At 58.5% G+C, this 17,363-nt stretch overlaps 1 protein-coding gene across 2 annotated transcripts in view; it reads right to left on the reverse strand.

The window, feature by feature from the left end:
• Nucleotides 1-2,122: 2,122 nt before the first annotated feature.
• Nucleotides 2,123-17,363, reverse strand: part of pde9aa (phosphodiesterase 9aa) — a 68,470-nt gene continuing 53,229 nt past the window's right edge. For both annotated transcript variants that reach the window (XM_067992411.1, XM_067992410.1), the window contains 7 exons: nt 11,307-11,389; nt 8,743-8,899; nt 8,306-8,419; nt 4,016-4,120; nt 3,708-3,836; nt 2,809-2,904; nt 2,123-2,238 (listed from right to left, as the gene is read on the reverse strand). In XM_067992411.1, the coding sequence (XP_067848512.1) occupies nt 2,182-2,238; nt 2,809-2,904; nt 3,708-3,836; nt 4,016-4,120; nt 8,306-8,419; nt 8,743-8,899; nt 11,307-11,389 (741 nt within the window). In that variant the 3' untranslated portion in view covers nt 2,123-2,181. The remainder of the gene's footprint in view (nt 2,239-2,808; nt 2,905-3,707; nt 3,837-4,015; nt 4,121-8,305; nt 8,420-8,742; nt 8,900-11,306; nt 11,390-17,363) is intronic.

The following is a 17,363-nucleotide window of genomic DNA, read 5'->3' on the forward strand; positions in this document are numbered from 1 at the left end:
ACTGGATGTTTTTGTGTCTTTTAATACCTTCATTAAAATTCTTACTTGAAGGACTCAAGCTGTCCCAAAAGCCTGGGCTTGGATTTAATGGACCTAAAGTCCACGTCCCTTTCATTGTAGCCCTGTCATAACTCTGGTGCAAAGATCACAAATTAGGTTAGGACCTGAGCTGGGAGCGGGGACTCCTCTCTGGGAGTCGGGGTCCATGTCAGGTGCGACCACAAGTACTGGCCCACAGAAAGGCAGGAATAGGGCCCACCTGGCAGTTCAAACCTTTGTTCTTGCCTGGACCCCTGGACCCCCGCCCCCAGGGGAAGCAATATATTAAAAGAAATTGTAGTCCTGTTTAAAAAGGGGATTGAGGAGGAGGTAGTTGCACTTTCATTCTAGGGGGCCCTGGCACCCCTCTAGAACCAGCACACTAGGCCTCAGTATGAAGTCTCCCTTCACCAGTGAGCACCAGCCCGTTACATTTAAATTAAGGGACTTCCACCTGAACCCGCAGTCTGGTGGGGTCAGCACTGGAGGCTCCGGCTCGGCCTATCCCAGCATTTTGCTTTTCAAAATTATCATAAGCTTTTGAAATGTCTCTAGCTTTATTCAGGTAAAATTGTGTGTGTGTGAGAGAGAGAGGGAGAAACTGATATCTGTTGTCACTTTAGCTGGTGTTTCGATTCTAAATACATTATCAGCTTAATACTCTTTAAAAAAAATTATAAAGTGGCAGAAAGGTTTTTTTAATCAAAAAAGTTGAATTTTGAATGTAAACAGAGAGCCTCTAATTATCACCTTGGTTTTGTTAAGTTAGAAAATATAAACATTCTAGTTATTAATAGCTATCAGGCACAGACAGAGAAATGCACAGCAAATGTCTTTCCTCTTGATTTCTTTTTTCCAAAAAAAATTAATAAGAAATGGTTGAATTTTGAAAATCCTTTTATCACCTGGGTTATGGCATGAGAGAGATGGGCTTTGACAATTCTTATTATTTAGTGAGCCAGTAGTCAACAAAATATGAACAGAAATCATTGTAAGTAATTTTAAAAATAAATAAATGTAAACAATGATCTACAAAATGATTTAAAAATCTGAACAAATGAAAGCAGCTGTGACTATAGGTAGAATCTTCACTTCAGCAACAATTAAAGTTTAAATAATTCGATCAACGACAGAGATAAACCCAATAAACATTCATTATATTAAATACAATTTCCATTCTCACAGCTCTTCCTGCAATTGATCAACTTGTGTCTCAGAGAGCAGTTTACACTGAGACACAGGCCCCTGCAGCCCAGTGAGAGGCCCAGAAACAGGCCCCTGGTGCCCAGTGAGAGGCCCAGAAACAGGCACCTGGAGCCGTGAGTCCTGGGCTCGGTGAGAGGTCAAAATGTTGTTTTTAAAGAAATAAATACCAAAAAAAAATGTAGAAAATGTAAAAGTTAATCATAGACACTGGAAATCTTACAAAATAAACTAGGTCAAAGGTGAAATGTTCTGATGGGATGCTGAGAGAAACCAACAATATTAACAAATAAATAAAGACTGTCCTTGTTCTGTTGGGTGTTTCCAGCGCACTGAGGCCTCCATATTCAGGCAAAGGCTCCAAAAATAGATAAACTTTCGGTAAACTCAAGATCACATGGAGCAAACTATCAGAATAACCAGGAGCAGCGTCAGGGGAAGGAAAATGATTGTTGACCAAATCCGGTCACCTGACTCCTCAAACACATCCCACAGCAGCACAGGTGCCGGTTTCTGCTCCACCTGTTTTGCTGCTGTGGAAACTCTCCATTCCCTCGAGTTCCCGGGTTCCTCCCTCATGGAATCCTTTAACGAAGAAAGATTATTCTCTGTGAATTTACAGAATGTCCCGCACTTTATAGACAACACAATGGACAGACCCCTCGCTGCTCATTCTAGGCACAGTGAACCCCACAAAACATAAATAGAGGTAAAGGACACCTTGCACCCAGAGTGACTGAACCCCAAAGACTTCGAGCTCCTCTCAACCCTACTATGCCCGTCTGTCCACTGTGCTGATCAGTAGATTTGACAATCAATTACCCTCAGGAAGCCCTTCTGTACTTGGTCCGTCAATCGCAGAGTTATAATGAACCGGAACATTCTGTTGCTGAAGGAAATCCCTGACTAGTATTCATCTGCTCACCTTGAACAAACATCTCAATTTCCCTTCTTTTTGCTCCCAAGGGTTAAGGACTCGTTCTTCTTCTTTTGTATCTAGAAATTAAAAATTCAGGAGGTGTAAGGTCCCACAGGATTGAGCGAGACTGTGGCAGCCCTCAGTGTCTGGCTGTTTGGCAGTCAATCAGTCAGTTCAACACCAGACAATTTGCAGATTACCGAGAAATAGGAATGTAAAAAATATGGCACATGAAATGGGTGATGCTCTGCAGCCCCGGCAGTGCAGTGACCCGGGGAATCACTGAACCCGGGAAATCACTGAACCCGGGAAACAACGGCACAGGTGAGTGTGACAGGACACGTGTCCGGGGTGAGTGTGACAGGACACGTGTCCGGGGTGAGTGTGACAGGACACGTGTCCGGGGTGAGTGTGACAGGACACGTGTCCGGGGTGAGTGTGACAGGACACGTGTCCGGGGTGAGTGTGACAGGACACGTGTCCGGGGTGAGTGTGACAGGACACGTGTCCGGGGTGAGTGTGACAGGACACGTGTCCGGGGTGAGTGTGACAGGACACGTGTCCGGGGTGAGTGTGACAGGACACGTGTCCGGGGTGAGTGTGACAGGACACGTGTCCGGGGTGAGTGTACAGTTTCACGGTGTTACCTCGTTCATAGTGTCATCGATTTGCTTTAACTCCTCATATCGGTCACGTGAATCTCGCAGCGGCTGCACCATCACATCCTCAATCTGAGGGAAGAGCTGAACACAGAGAGCGGATTCTAAACATTTACATTTAATAAACTGAAAACATTCTCTTTGAATGTTGGTGAAAGGCTCTGAGCCCAGCCCACTGGACCAGGGTGGGCCTCAGGTCATGACCCACAGTTCTGCCTGTGCTGAGCTCCCAATCCCATTGATGTCAAGAGGAAACCAGTGAGCACAGCCCAGTCCCTATCCCACAGGCCGGGGACTACCCCACAGGCCGGGGCCTATTCCAAAGACCAGTCCTTGTCCCACAGGCTGGGCCTCTGCTTAATGCCCGGGCCCAGCTCACAAACAGCAGCTGATCATTGAAGAAATGGTCCAGGTAAGGTGAGGGGAGACTGGAGGGAGAGAAAAACATTAATCAGAAAAGAAAAACAGGGGAAAAAAAAGAAATTGATTGGGGTCAGGAACACTGGGGTCTCACCAGTGGTGAGCACAAATTGTAAAATCAAGGCCACAATGTTCAGCTTGGTCTCTACCACTGAGGGTTCGCACTGGGTCTGGGCTCATAAATTACCCATCGTCTAATCTTAGCCTCAATGAACGGCATCAGGAATTCTCAGCCCCATGCGTGTGTATCTGAATGAATGTATAAGCGCATGAGTGTGTGAGTATGCAAGTGTGCACGTGTGTGAATACGTAAGCGAGTGTGTGTACGTGTGTCATTGTGTAAGTACGTTGAGTGTAGGTGTGTGGATGTGAATATGTGTAAGTGTGTACGCGTGTGAGTCTATGCGTGTGGCTGTGTGTAAGTGTGTGTGCATAAACCAGTGCACTTCACCACTTCCGTCACTCACTTTCATCACTGTCTCAAACATGGGGACCAAGACGAACTTGATGAATCCGATCTGTGCCGTGGGCTTCGTCACCATCTCCCGGTCCATGAACGGAGCCACTGGGAGACCCTCCGACTTCTCCCGGTCACTCTGCAAAAAATAAAATCAAAGAACTTGCATACGGTGGGGGATATGGGGAGGGGGACGACGGGGCAACAGGGGGGAGGGGGACGACGGGGCAACAGGGCGGGGGGGTCGGGACAGGGGGACGTGGGGGGGGGGTGAGGGATGACGGGGACAGTGGGTACAGGGAGATACAGGGTCTTTACCTGCAAGAAATATTCTTCCAGTAAACAGTCCACCCAGGGTTCCGCCACCTCCATCGGTCTCACCTCGTTCGAGATGTCGCAGCATTTTATCAGCACCATCTTCAGCTGCAGGGACAGAGAAGGGAGACTTTACACAGGCTCAGTAACTCCGCCTCCACAGGGGCAGGACTCAGTAACTCTGCCTCCCATGGGGCATTGCCAGTGTTGTAGCTGTACTGGAACAGCTTGGCTCGAGGTGCGGGTAGTTCTGGAGCACAAGTCTTCAGCACAACAGCTGGAATATTGTCGGGGCCCATAGCCTTTGCTGTATCCAGTGCACTCAGCCGTTTCTTGATATCACGTGGAGTGAATCGAATTGGCTGAAGACTGGCTTCTGTGATGGTGGGGATATCAGGAGGAGGCCGAGATGGATCATCCACTCAGCACTTCTGGGTGAAGATGGTTGCAAACGCTTCAGCCTTGTCTTTTGCACTCACGTGCTGGACTCCGCCATCATTCAGGATGGGGATGTTCATGGAGCCTCCTCTCAGCCCCAGCCCTGGGCCCCAGCCCCCTCCTAAAATCATAGAATGATATAGCACATTATAAGGCAATAGAAAAAAGGGACATAAATAACATTAAGATAGAAACAGATTCCGTATGGATTGAGACAAAGGATAAGAAGGGATCGGGCATGTTAGTAGGTATATTCTACAGACCACCTAATTGTCTGTAATAGTGGAAGGGAAGTGGAGGAGGAAATATGTAGACAGATCTATGAAATGAGTAAAAAACATTGAATAATAATCATGGGAGATTTCATAAAATCATAGAAAATTTACGGCACAGAAGGAGGCCATTTGGCCCATTGTATCCGCGCCGGCTGAGAAACGAGCCAGCCAGCCTAATCCCACTTTCCCGCGGTTGGTCCTCAGCCCTGTAGGTCACAGCTCTTCAGGTGCACATCCAGGTATTTTTTAAATGAATTGAGGGTTTCTGCCTCTACCACCCTCTCAGGCAGTGAGTTCCAGACCCCCACCACCCTCTGGGTGAAAAATCTTTTCCTCATTTCCACTCTAATCCTTCTACCAATCACTTTAAATCTATGCCCCCTGTTTACTGACCCCTCTGCTAAGGGAAATAGGCTCCTCATAATTTTGTACACCTCAATCAAGTCACCCCTCAGCCTCCTCTGTTCCAAGGAAAACAACCCCAGCCTATCCAATCTTTCATCATAGCTAAAATTCTCCAGTCCTGGCAACATCCTCGTAAATCTCCTCTGCACCCTCTCTAGTACAATTACATCCTTCCTGTAATGTGGTGACCAGAACTGTACACAGTACTCAAGCTGTGGCCTAACTAGTGTTTTATACAGTTCCAGCATAACATCCCTGCTTTTATATTCTATGCCTCGGCTAATAAAGGAAAGCATTCCATATGCCTTCTTAACCACCTTGTCTACCTGTCCTGCTGTCTTCAGGGATCTGTGGACATGCACTCCAAGAACTCTCACTTCCTCTACACCTCTCAGTATCCTCCCATTTATTGTGTATTCCCTTGCCTTGTTTGCTCTCCCCAAATGCATTACCTCACATTTCATTGGATTGAACTCCATTTGCCACTTTTCTGCCCATCTGACCAGTCCATTGATATCTTCCTGGAGTCTACAGCTTTCCTCCTCACTATCAACCACACGGCCCATCTTTGTGTCATCCGCAAATTTCTTAATCACACCCCCTACGTTTAAGTCCAAATCGTTAATGTGTACCACAAAAAGCAAAGGACCTAGTACCGATCCCTGTGGCACCCCATTGGAAACAGCCTTCCAGTCGCAAAAACACCCGTCGACCATTTCCCTTTGCTTCCTGCCACTGAGCCAATTTCGGATCCAATTTGCCACATTCCCTTGGATCCCATGGGCCTTTACTTTTTTGACCAATCTGCCATGTGGGACCTTGTCAAAAGCCTCGCTAAAATCCATGTAGACTATATCAATTACACTACCCACATTGATCCTCCTTGTCACCTCCTTGAAAAATTCAATCGAGTTAGTCAGACACAACGTCCCCTTAACAAATCCATGCTGACTGTCCTTGATTAGTCCGTGCCTTTCTAAGTGACAGTTTATCCTGTCCCTCAGAATTGATTCCAATAATTTACCCACCACCGAGGTTAGGCTGACTGGCCTGTAATTACTCGGTCTATCCTTCACTCCCTTTTTAAACAACGGTACAACGTTAGCAGTCCTCCAATCCTCCGGCACTACGCCTGTATCCAGTGAAGTTTGGAAAATGATTGTTAAAGCCTCCGCTATTTCCTCCCTGGCTTCTTTTAACAGCCTGGGATACATTTCATCCGGTCCTGGTGATTTATCCACTTTCAAAGATGCTAATCCCCTTAATACTTCCTCTCTCACTATGTTTATCCCATCCAATATTTCACACTCCTCCTCCTTATCTTCAATCCCTGCATCATCCCTCTCCTTTGTGAAGACAGATGCAAAGTATTCATTAAGAACCATACCCACATCTTCCGCCTCCACACATAGTTTACCTTTTTGGTCTCTAATAGGCCCTACTCTTTCCTTAGTTATCCTCTTGCTCTTAATGTATTTATAAAACATCTTTGGGTTTTCTTTGATTTTACCTGCTAATATTTTTTCATGCCCTCTCTTGGCTTTCCTAATTTCCTTTTTAACTTCACCCCTGCACTTTGTATACTCCTCTAAGCTTTCTGTAGTATTGAGTTCCTGGTGTCTATCATAGGTTTTCTTTTTCTGCCTTATCTTACCCTATTTCAACTACCCCAAAATAAACTGGCAAGAAAGGGTAGAGAAAGGGATGTTGTGATCTTTCTTTACAGTGGCGCCTTTATATCGGTGCACAAACCCAAATTCATTCCACAAATGGCCGAAAAGAATTAGAGGGAACATTGGAAAGGGAAATGGAATTTTTCCAGTGCGTACAGGACTTTTTCCTTACCCAGTGCGTAAGAAGCCCAACAAGAGAGGAATCACTGCTGGATCCAGTATTGGGAAATGAATCGGAGCAGTTTAGAGAAGTAAGTGTAGGGGAACATCTAGGCAATAGCGATCATAACATAATAAGGTTTAAAATAATGTTGGAGAAAGACATAAGACAGACAAAAACCAAAGTCATAAATTGTAAAAAAGCTAATTTTGAGGAGAAACGAATGGAACTAGGGAAGGTAAACTGGAAAAAAAATTTGACAAACAAAGAGATAAAACCGCAGTGAATAATATTTAAAACGGTAATTACTATGGATGAAAAAAGAGATAAGGGTAAAATTGAAACTAAAGGAAAAGACATAATCTAAGTACATAGACAATAAAGGAGGGGATTTCAAAAGGGAATTCAAAGAGGTTAAGAAAGATGTCAAAAAAACAATTAGCAAATAGGAACTATGAAATTAAATTATCAAGGAATATAAAAAGGAATAGTAAAGTATTCTACAGACCCTTAAATAACAAAAGAAAAATCAGGTTAGAGATAGGACCACACGATAAACTCACAGGTAATGACAGCAAAATGGCAGAAATATTGCATAGTTGCTCTGCCTCGGTATTTACCAGGGAGGCTAACATGGTGGGCATGACATTAGAAGAGATCAAAAAAGGTATAAAGACATTTAAGACAGTAAGGGGGAGATAATTGATAAACTAATTAAAATTACAGAGGATAAAACCCCTGGTCCAGATGGATTGCATCCACGAATATTAAAAAAAGTTAGGGAGAAGAGAGCAGAGGCACTATTACATATATATAAAAATTCATTATGAAAGGGAATAGTGCCAAAGGACTGGCGGACAGTTATTGTGATTCCTATATTTAAAAAGGGAGATAGAACAAGTCCAGGGAACTATAGATTGGTTAGCTTAACATCGGTGGTAGGAAAGATAATGGATCTTTACTCAAAGATGTAATAGAAAAACATTAAGAAAATAAAAATATACTAAAGAATAGTCAGCATGGATTTCAGAAAGGAAAGTCATGCTTGCCCAACCTTATTGAATTCTTTGAAGAAGTAACAGAAAGAGTAGACAAGGGTAATGCAGTAGATGTAATATATTTAGATTTTCAAAAGGCCTTCGATAAGATTGTAGACTCATGACTAAGGTCAGAGCAGGTGGAGTCAGGGGACAGGTAGCAGAATGGATACCTTCTCAAGGGGCAATTAGGGATGGGCAATAAATGCTGGCCTTGCCAGCGACGCCCACATCCCATGAATGAATTAAAAAAAATAGAGCCCAGGATCCCATATGCTATATAACAGCCTGCTGTTGATACTTACAGAGGTGACATGTTCCTCGTTGGAGAAATCGAAGTTGTCGACTTTCTGTTTGAAGCAGTCGAGGATCTCTCCGTGTCGGGCCATGTCGGTCGCCAGGATCAGATTGATTATCCCCTGGAATAGGCACACAGGGAAATGCTGAGTAAGTCTGAACCTGAGTCCGAACCTGAGTCCAGAGACACAGGTGCGGTCTCTCCCCTCCTCTCCGGCAGGGGTACGGTTCCACAGGCTTCTGTCTGGTGCCTCACGCACGTGGTCTGTCTTCATGCGTCAGCTAACAAGTGATGGCAGGCCTTTCCACCGTGTGAGGCATCACCCCCGAGTCTGATGACTAAATACAAGCATTTTTCAGCGGGCATCACTGGGCAGTGATCAGGAGCAGGAACCCTGGCTGATTTCCCCTCTCCCTAACCCACCCTCTTCCCTGTGCTCCTCACCTGGCGAACCTGCTTGAAGGTATCCAGGTCCATGTTGGCGAAGATGTGACACTCGGGCTGTGAATAGATTTGGAATGCGATGGCACAGTGATGGTTTTCTAGCGGTGAGATGTCGTTGTATCGGACTGCGAGCTCGGTGCGGGCGTTTATTTGGTAGCTGTGTAGAAAGAGAAGCCCAACAACCGGTAATGGTGCTCTCAGTCGCCGCGTTAGTCACCCACAGCTGTCACTGTGACCACCCAGACTCACCCTCCGGAAAACTGCCCACTTCAGAGACGTTAGAAGGTCTCTTGGTGCGTAACACAGGAGGAGGCCATTCAGCCCCTCGAGCCTGTTCCGCCATTCAGTTAGATCATGGCTGATCTGTATCCTAACTCCATTTACCTGCCTTCATTCCATAACCCTTAATAGCCTTTCCCAACAAAAATCTATCAATCTCAGTTGTGAAATTTTAAATTTTCCGGGAATCCCGGCCGGTCGGCCCACTTTGGGAGGGGTGGGTGATCCCCCCCACTACCCCGTCCTGAAAGAGCTGCCCACTGGCTCCATTTGTAAAGAGGCCTTCAAGCAGATTCTCCAGATGAGGAGGGTGGGGGGCAAGCGTTGGGTTAGGGAGGGGAAATCAGCCAGGGTTCCTGTTCCTGATCCCTACCCAGTGGCCCAAGTCTGGAACCCCGAGAGGAGCCCCACAACCTCTTTCTCTCAACCAGTGTTGCCCAGGCCAGGGGACGCGGGGACTCCTGGTGTCGGGGGGCGCGGGGACTCCTGGTGTCGGGGGGCGCGGGGACTCCTGGTGTCGGGGGGCGCGGGGACTCCTGGTGTCGGGGGGCGCGGGGACTCCTGGTGTCGGGGGGCGCGGGGACTCCTGGTGTCGGGGGGCGCGGGGACTCCTGGTGTCGGGGGGCGCGGGGACTCCTGGTGTCGGGGGGCGCGGGGACTCCTGGTGTCGGGGGGCGCGGGGACTCCTGGTGTCGGGGGGCGCGGGGACTCCTGGTGTCGGGGGGCGCGGGGACTCCTGGTGTCGGGGGGCGCGGGGACTCCTGGTGTCGGGGGGCGCGGGGACTCCTGGTGTCGGGGGGCGCGGGGTCTCCTGGTGTCGGGGGGCGCGGGGACTCCTGGTGTCGGGGGGCGCGGGGACTCCTGGTGTCGGGGGGCGCGGGGACTCCTGGTGTCGGGGGGCGCGGGGACTCCTGGTGTCGGGGGGCGCGGGGACTCCTGGTGTCGGGGGGCGCGGGGACTCCTGGTGTCGGGGGGCGCGGGGACTCCTGGTGTCGGGGGGCGCGGGGACTCCTGGTGTCGGGGGGCGCGGGGACTCCTGGTGTCGGGGGGCGCGGGGACTCCTGGTGTCGGGGGGCGCGGGGACTCCTGGTGTCGGGGGGCGCGGGGACTCCTGGTGTCGGGGGGCGCGGGGACTCCTGGTGTCGGGGGGCGCGGGGACTCCTGGTGTCGGGGGGCGCGGGGACTCCTGGTGTCGGGGGGCGCGGGGACTCCTGGTGTCGGGGGGCGCGGGGACTCCTGGTGTCGGGGGGCGCGGGGACTCCTGGTGTCGGGGGGCGCGGGGACTCCTGGTGTCGGGGGGCGCGGGGACTCCTGGTGTCGGGGGGCGCGGGGACTCCTGGTGTCGGGGGGCGCGGGGACTCCTGGTGTCGGGGGGCGCGGGGACTCCTGGTGTCGGGGGGCGCGGGGACTCCTGGTGTCGGGGGGCGCGGGGACTCCTGGTGTCGGGGGGGCGCGGGGACTCCTGGTGTCGGGGGGCGCGGGGACTCCTGGTGTCGGGGGGCGCGGGGACTCCTGGTGTCGGGGGTCCCTGCCTCCAGTCTCACCACCTCTGACTTAATGCCCTGGCTTGGGGTGGGCAGAGGCTCCGCCCCCAAGAAGAGGCAAAGGGAACTCCCAGGCCAGGTGACTCCCAGTCCTAGCCTGGTTTGGGTCCCGTGGGAGTTACAGCAGGACTGCGCTGGAAAGGCTGTGGGACTCCATACTCAGACACCATGCAATTATTTCACTTCACAGGCAGAAACTTCTGTTCCTAAAGTTTAAATAATGTGGTGAGTGGAGTGTGTCCAAGTTGCCTGGGGAACCATCAGCCGAGTCTAGAATTGGAACTTGTGTCTGTCCCCGAGAGGCACAGGGCTCCTCAGCTGGTTAAATCTCAGGGCAGTGTGGAGTTAGTCCATCTCAGCCGAGGCTCAGTGCCCCAGACTAAGGAGGGGGAGCCCCAGTCAGGGTTCCTGCTCCTGGTCACCATCCAGTGACCCCCTGCTGGAGGTGCTGATATCAGGTGAGGTCTGGATCAGGTTCCACTGCGATACCCCCACGACCGAATAGCCTATTGACACTCACTGTTTGGGCTAACATTTTGGTGAGGTCCTGGAGGCCAGCTGCGGACTGTGGAACCAAACCCCAGTGAGAGCCAGAGCCTTTGGGGAGGAGGGGTGGGGGGGAAAAGAGTACAGGCAGGTTTAACCAGAGAGAGGTGAGGACAAGACGACAGAAGATGGAGAGGAGACAGGACGGGACGAGATGGGGTGGGGTGGGCCGGGACGAGACGGGATGAGACTCACGTATTGTTGTAGCCGGGGTGGTCCAAGTCATGACAGACGGCGGCGCTCATTAGGATCAGGATATCGACCTGTGTGAACTTCTCCTGGAACAGACGGACAACCGTGATCAGCTGACGGATAACGGCCAAACCTCCCCTCCCCCACCGCGTGACCCACTCTGTGACCTCCCCTCCCCCACCATGTGTGACCCACTCTGTGACCTCCCCTCCCCCACCGCGTGACCCACTCTGTGACCTCCCCTCCCCCACCATGTGTGACCCACTCTGTGACCTCCCCTCCCCCACCGCGTGACCCACTCTGTGACCTCCCCTCCCCCACCGCGTAACCCACTCTGTGACCTCCCCTCCCCCACCGCGTGACCCACTCTGTGACCTCCCCTCCCCCACCGCGTGACCCACTCTGTGACCTCCCCTCCCCCACCATGTGTGACCCACTCTGTGACCTCCCCTCCCCCACCATGTGTGACCCACTCTGTGACCTCCCCTCCCCACCATGTGTGACCCACTCTGTGACCTCCCCTCCCCCACCATGTGTGACCCACTCTGTGACCTCCCCTCCCCACCATGTGACCCACTCTGTGACCTCCCCTCCCCCACCATGTGACCCACTCTGTGACCTCCCCTCCCCACCATGTGACCCATTCTGTGACCTCCCCTCCCCACCATGTGACCCACTCTGTGACCTCCCCTCCCCCACCATGTGACCCACTCTGTGACCTCCCCTCCCCACCATGTGACCCACTCTGTGACCTCCCCTCCCCCACCATGTGACCCACTCTGTGACCTCCCCTCCCCACCATGTGACCCATTCTGTGACCTCCCCTCCCCCACCATGTGACCCACTCTGTGACCTCCCCTCCCCCACCATGTGACCCACTCTGTGACCTCCCCTCCCCACCATGTGACCCACTCTGTGACCTCCCCTCCCCCACCGTGTGACCCACTCTGTGACCTCCCCTCCCCCACCGTGTGACCCACTCTGTGACCTCCCCTCCCCCACCGTGTGACCCATTCTGTGACGTCCCCTCCCCCGTGTGACCCACTCTGTGACCTCCCCTCCCCCACCATGTGACCCACTCTGTGACCTCCCCTCCCCACCATGTGACCCACTCTGTGACCTCCCCTCCCCCACCGTGTGACCCACTCTGTGACCTCCCCTCTCCCCCGTGTGACCCACTCTGTGACCTCCCCTCCCCCACCGTGTGACCCACTCTGTGACCTCCCCTCCCCCAGCGTATGACCCACTCTGTGACCTCCCCTCCCCCACCGTGTGACCCACTCTGTGACCTCCCCTCCCCCAGCGTATGACCCACACTGTGACCTCCCCTGCCCCACCGTGTGACCCACACTGTGACCTCCCCTCCCCCACCGTGTGACCCACTCTGTGACCTCCCCTGCCCCACCGTGTGACCCACACTGTGACCTCCCCTCCCCCACCGTGTGACCCACTCTGTGACCTCCCCTGCCCCACCGTGTGACCCACACTGTGACCTCCCCTCCCCCACCGTGTGACCCACTCTGTGACCTCCCCTGCCCCACCGTGTGACCCACTCTGTGACCTCCCCTCCCCCACTATGTGACCCTTTCTGTGACCTCCCCTCCCCCACCATGTGACCCACTCTGTGACCTCCCCTCTCATGTGTGGCTCGTCTCTTTATATAACACAGTGCTGCTCGATCTGCGGCCAGGCCATTGATTGGACCCCGATTGTGGAGCCATTCCCTCCCCCGCGCTCCGTTCCCTCCCCCGCGCTCCGTTCCCTCCCCCGCGCTCCGTTCCCTCCCCCGCGCTCCGTTCCCTCCCCCGCGCTCCGTTCCCTCCCCCGCGCTCCGTTCCCTCCCCCGCGCTCCGTTCCCTCCCCCGCGCTCCGTTCCACCCCCCGCGCTCCGTTCCCTCCCCCGCGCTCCGTTCCCTCCCCCGCGCTCCGTTCCACCCCCCGCGCTCCGTTCCACCGCCCGCGCTCCGTTCCCTCCCCCGCTCCGTTCCCTCCCCCGCGCTCCGTTCCACCCCCCGCGCTCCGTTCCACCCCCCGCGCTCCGTTCCACCCCCCGCGCTCCGTTCCCTCCCCCGCGCTCCGTTCCACCCCCCCCGCTCCGTTCCCTCCCCCGCGCTCCGTTCCCTCCCCCGCGCTCCGTTCCACCCCCCGCGCTCCGTTCCCTCCCCCGCGCTCCGTTCCCTCCCCCGCGCTCCGTTCCCTCCCCCGCGCTCCGTTCCACCCCCCGCGCTCCGTTCCCTCCCCCCGCGCTCCGTTCCCTCCCCCGCGCTCCGTTCCCTCCCCCGCGCTCCGTTCCACCCCCCGCGCTCCGTTCCACCCCCCGCGCTCCGTTCCCTCCCCCGCGCTCCGTTCCCTCCCCCGCGCTCCGTTCCACCCCCCGCGCTCCGTTCCACCCCCCCGCGCTCCGTTCCACCCCCCGCGCTCCGTTCCCTCCCCCGCGCTCCGTTCCCTCCCCCGCGCTCCGTTCCCTCCCCCGCGCTCCGTTCCACCCCCCCCGCTCCGTTCCCTCCCCCGCGCTCCGTTCCCTCCCCCGCGCTCCGTTCCACCCCCCGCGCTCCGTTCCCTCCCTCGCGCTCCGTTCCCTCCCCCGCGCTCCGTTCCCTCCCCCGCGCTCCGTTCCACCCCCCGCGCTCCGTTCCCTCCCCCGCGCTCCGTTCCACCCCCCGCGCTCCGTTCCACCCCCCGCGCTCCGTTCCCTCCCCCCGCGCTCCGTTCCACCCCCCGCGCTCCGTTCCACCCCCCGCGCTCCGTTCCCTCCCCCGCGCTCCGTTCCCTCCCCCGCGCTCCGTTCCACCCCCCGCGCTCCGTTCCCTCCCCCGCGCTCCGTTCCCTCCCCCGCGCTCCGTTCCCTCCCCCGCGCTCCGTTCCACCCCCCGCGCTCCGTTCCCTCCCCCGCGCTCCGTTCCACCCCCCGCGCTCCGTTCCCTCCCCCGCGCTCCGTTCCACCCCCCGCGCTCCGTTCCACCCCCCGCGCTCCGTTCCACCCCCCGCGCTCCGTTCCCTCCCCCGCGCTCCGTTCCCTCCCCCGCGCTCCGTTCCACCCCCCGCGCTCCGTTCCCTCCCCCGCGCTCCGTTCCACCCCCCGCGCTCCGTTCCCTCCCCCGCGCTCCGTTCCACCCCCCGCGCTCCGTTCCCTCCCCCGCGCTCCGTTCCCTCCCCCGCGCTCCGTTCCACCCCCCGCGCTCCGTTCCCTCCCCCCGCGCTCCGTTCCACCCCCCGCGCTCCGTTCCCTCCCCCGCGCTCCGTTCCACCGCCCGCGCTCCGTTCCCTCCCCCGCGCTCCGTTCCCTCCCCCCGCGCTCCGTTCCACCCCCCGCGCTCCGTTCCACCCCCCGCGCTCCGTTCCCTCCCCCGCGCTCCGTTCCACCCCCCGCGCTCCGTTCCACCCCCCGCGCTCCGTTCCACCCCCCGCGCTCCGTTCCCTCCCCCGCGCTCCGTTCCCTCCCCCGCGCTCCGTTCCCTCCCCCGCGCTCCGTTCCGCCCCCCGCGCTCCGTTCCGCCCCCCGCGCTCCGTTCCGCCCCCGCGCTCCGTTCCGCCCCCCGCGCTCCGTTCCCTCCCCCGCGCTCCGTTCCACCCCCGCGCTCCGTTCCCTCCCCCGCGCTCCGTTCCCTCCCCCGCGCTCCGTTCCACCCCCCGCGCTCCGTTCCCTCCCCCGCGCTCCGTTCCCTCCCCCGCGCTCCGTTCCCTCCCCCGCGCTCCGTTCCACCCCCCGCGCTCCGTTCCCTCCCCCGCGCTCCGTTCCCTCCCCCGCGCTCCGTTCCACCCCCCCGCGCTCCGTTCCACCCCCCGCGCTCCGTTCCACCCCCCGCGCTCCGTTCAGCCCCCCGCGCTCCGTTCCCTCCCCCGCGCTCCGTTCCCTCCCCCGCGCTCCGTTCCCTCCCCCGCGCTCCGTTCCACCCCCCGCGCTCCGTTCCACCCCCCGCGCTCCGTTCCCTCCCCCGCGCTCCGTTCCCTCCCCCGCGCTCCGTTCCCTCCCCCGCGCTCCGTTCCCTCCCCCGCGCTCCGTTCCCTCCCCCGCGCTCCGTTCCCTCCCCCGCGCTCCGTTCCACCCCCCGCGCTCCGTTCCCTCCCCCGCGCTCCGTTCCCTCCCCCGCGCTCCGTTCCACCCCCCGCGCTCCGTTCCCTCCCCCGCGCTCCGTTCCCTCCCCCGCGCTCCGTTCCACCCCCCCCGCTCCGTTCCACCCCCCGCGCTCCGTTCCACCCCCCGCGCTCCGTTCCACCCCCCGCGCTCCGTTCCACCCCCCGCGCTCCGTTCCACCCCCCGCGCTCCGTTCCCTCCCCCGCGCTCCGTTCCCTCCCCCGCGCTCCGTTCCCTCCCCCGCGCTCCGTTCCCTCCCCCGCGCTCCGTTCCACCCCCCGCGCTCCGTTCCCTCCCCCGCGCTCCGTTCCCTCCCCCGCGCTCCGTTCCCTCCCCCGCGCTCCGTTCCACCCCCCGCGCTCCGTTCCCTCCCCCGCGCTCCGTTCCCTCCCCCGCGCTCCGTTCCACCCCTCGCGCTCCGTTCCACCCCCCGCGCTCCGTTCCACCCCCCCCGCTCCGTTCCACCCCCCGCGCTCCGTTCCACCCCCCGCGCTCCGTTCCACCCCCCGCGCTCCGTTCCACCCCCCGCGCTCCGTTCCCTCCCCCGCGCTCCGTTCCCTCCCCCGCGCTCCGTTCCACCCCCCCCGCTCCGTTCCCTCCCCCGCGCTCCGTTCCACCCCCCGCGCTCCGTTCCACCCCCGCGCTCCGTTCCACCCCCCGCGCTCCGTTCCACCCCCCGCGCTCCGTTCCACCCCCCGCGCTCCGTTCCACCGCCCGCGCTCCGTTCCCTCCCCCGCGCTCCGTTCCACCCCCCGCGCTCCGTTCCACCGCCCGCGCTCCGTTCCACCCCCCGCGCTCCGTTCAGCCCCCCGCGCTCCGTTCCCTCCCCCGCGCTCCGTTCCACCCCCCGCGCTCCGTTCCCTCCCCCGCGCTCCGTTCCCTCCCCCCGCGCTCCGTTCCCTCCCCCGCGCTCCGTTCCACCCCCCGCGCTCCGTTCCACCCCCCGCGCTCCGTTCCCTCCCCCGCGCTCCGTTCCCTCCCCCGCGCTCCGTTCCCTCCCCCGCGCTCCGTTCCCTCCCCCGCGCTCCGTTCCCTCCCCCGCGCTCCGTTCCCTCCCCCGCGCTCCGTTCCACCGCCCGCGCTCCGTTCCCTCCCCCGCGCTCCGTTCCACCCCCCGCGCTCCGTTCCACCCCCCCCGCTCCGTTCCCTCCCCCGCGCTCCGTTCCACCCCCCGCGCTCCGTTCCACCGCCCGCGCTCCGTTCCCTCCCCCGCGCTCCGTTCCACCCCCCGCGCTCCGTTCCACCCCCCCCGCTCCGTTCCACCCCCGCGCTCCGTTCCACCCCCCGCGCTCCGTTCCCTCCCCCGCGCTCCGTTCCCTCCCCCGCGCTCCGTTCCACCCCCCGCGCTCCGTTCCACCCCCCGCGCTCCGTTCCCTCCCCCGCGCTCCGTTCCACCCCCCGCGCTCCGTTCCCTCCCCCGCGCTCCGTTCCCTCCCCCGCGCTCCGTTCCCTCCCCCGCGCTCCGTTCCCTCCCCCGCGCTCCGTTCCACCCCCCGCGCTCCGTTCCCTCCCCCGCGCTCCGTTCCCTCCCCCGCGCTCCGTTCCCTCCCCCGCGCTCCGTTCCCTCCCCCGCGCTCCGTTCCACCCCCCGCGCTCCGTTCCCTCCCCCGCGCTCCGTTCCCTCCCCCGCGCTCCGTTCCACCCCTCGCGCTCCGTTCCCTCCCCCGCGCTCCGTTCCCTCCCCCGCGCTCCGTTCCACCCCCCGCGCTCCGTTCCCTCCCCCGCGCTCCGTTCCACCCCCCGCGCTCCGTTCCCTCCCCCGCGCTCCGTTCCCTCCCCCGCGCTCCGTTCCGCCCCCCGCGCTCCGTTCCCTCCCCCGCGCTCCGTTCCACCCCCCGCGCTCCGTTCCCTCCCCCGCGCTCCGTTCCACCCCCCGCGCTCCGTTCCACCCCTCGCGCTCCGTTCCCTCCCCCGCGCTCCGTTCCCTCCCCCGCGCTCCGTTCCGCCCCCCGCGCTCCGTTCCGCCCCCCGCGCTCCGTTCCACC

Source organism: Heptranchias perlo, chromosome 11 (genome assembly GCF_035084215.1).
Source record: "Heptranchias perlo isolate sHepPer1 chromosome 11, sHepPer1.hap1, whole genome shotgun sequence".
In the NCBI taxonomy this organism is placed as follows: Eukaryota; Metazoa; Chordata; class Chondrichthyes; order Hexanchiformes; family Hexanchidae; genus Heptranchias; species Heptranchias perlo.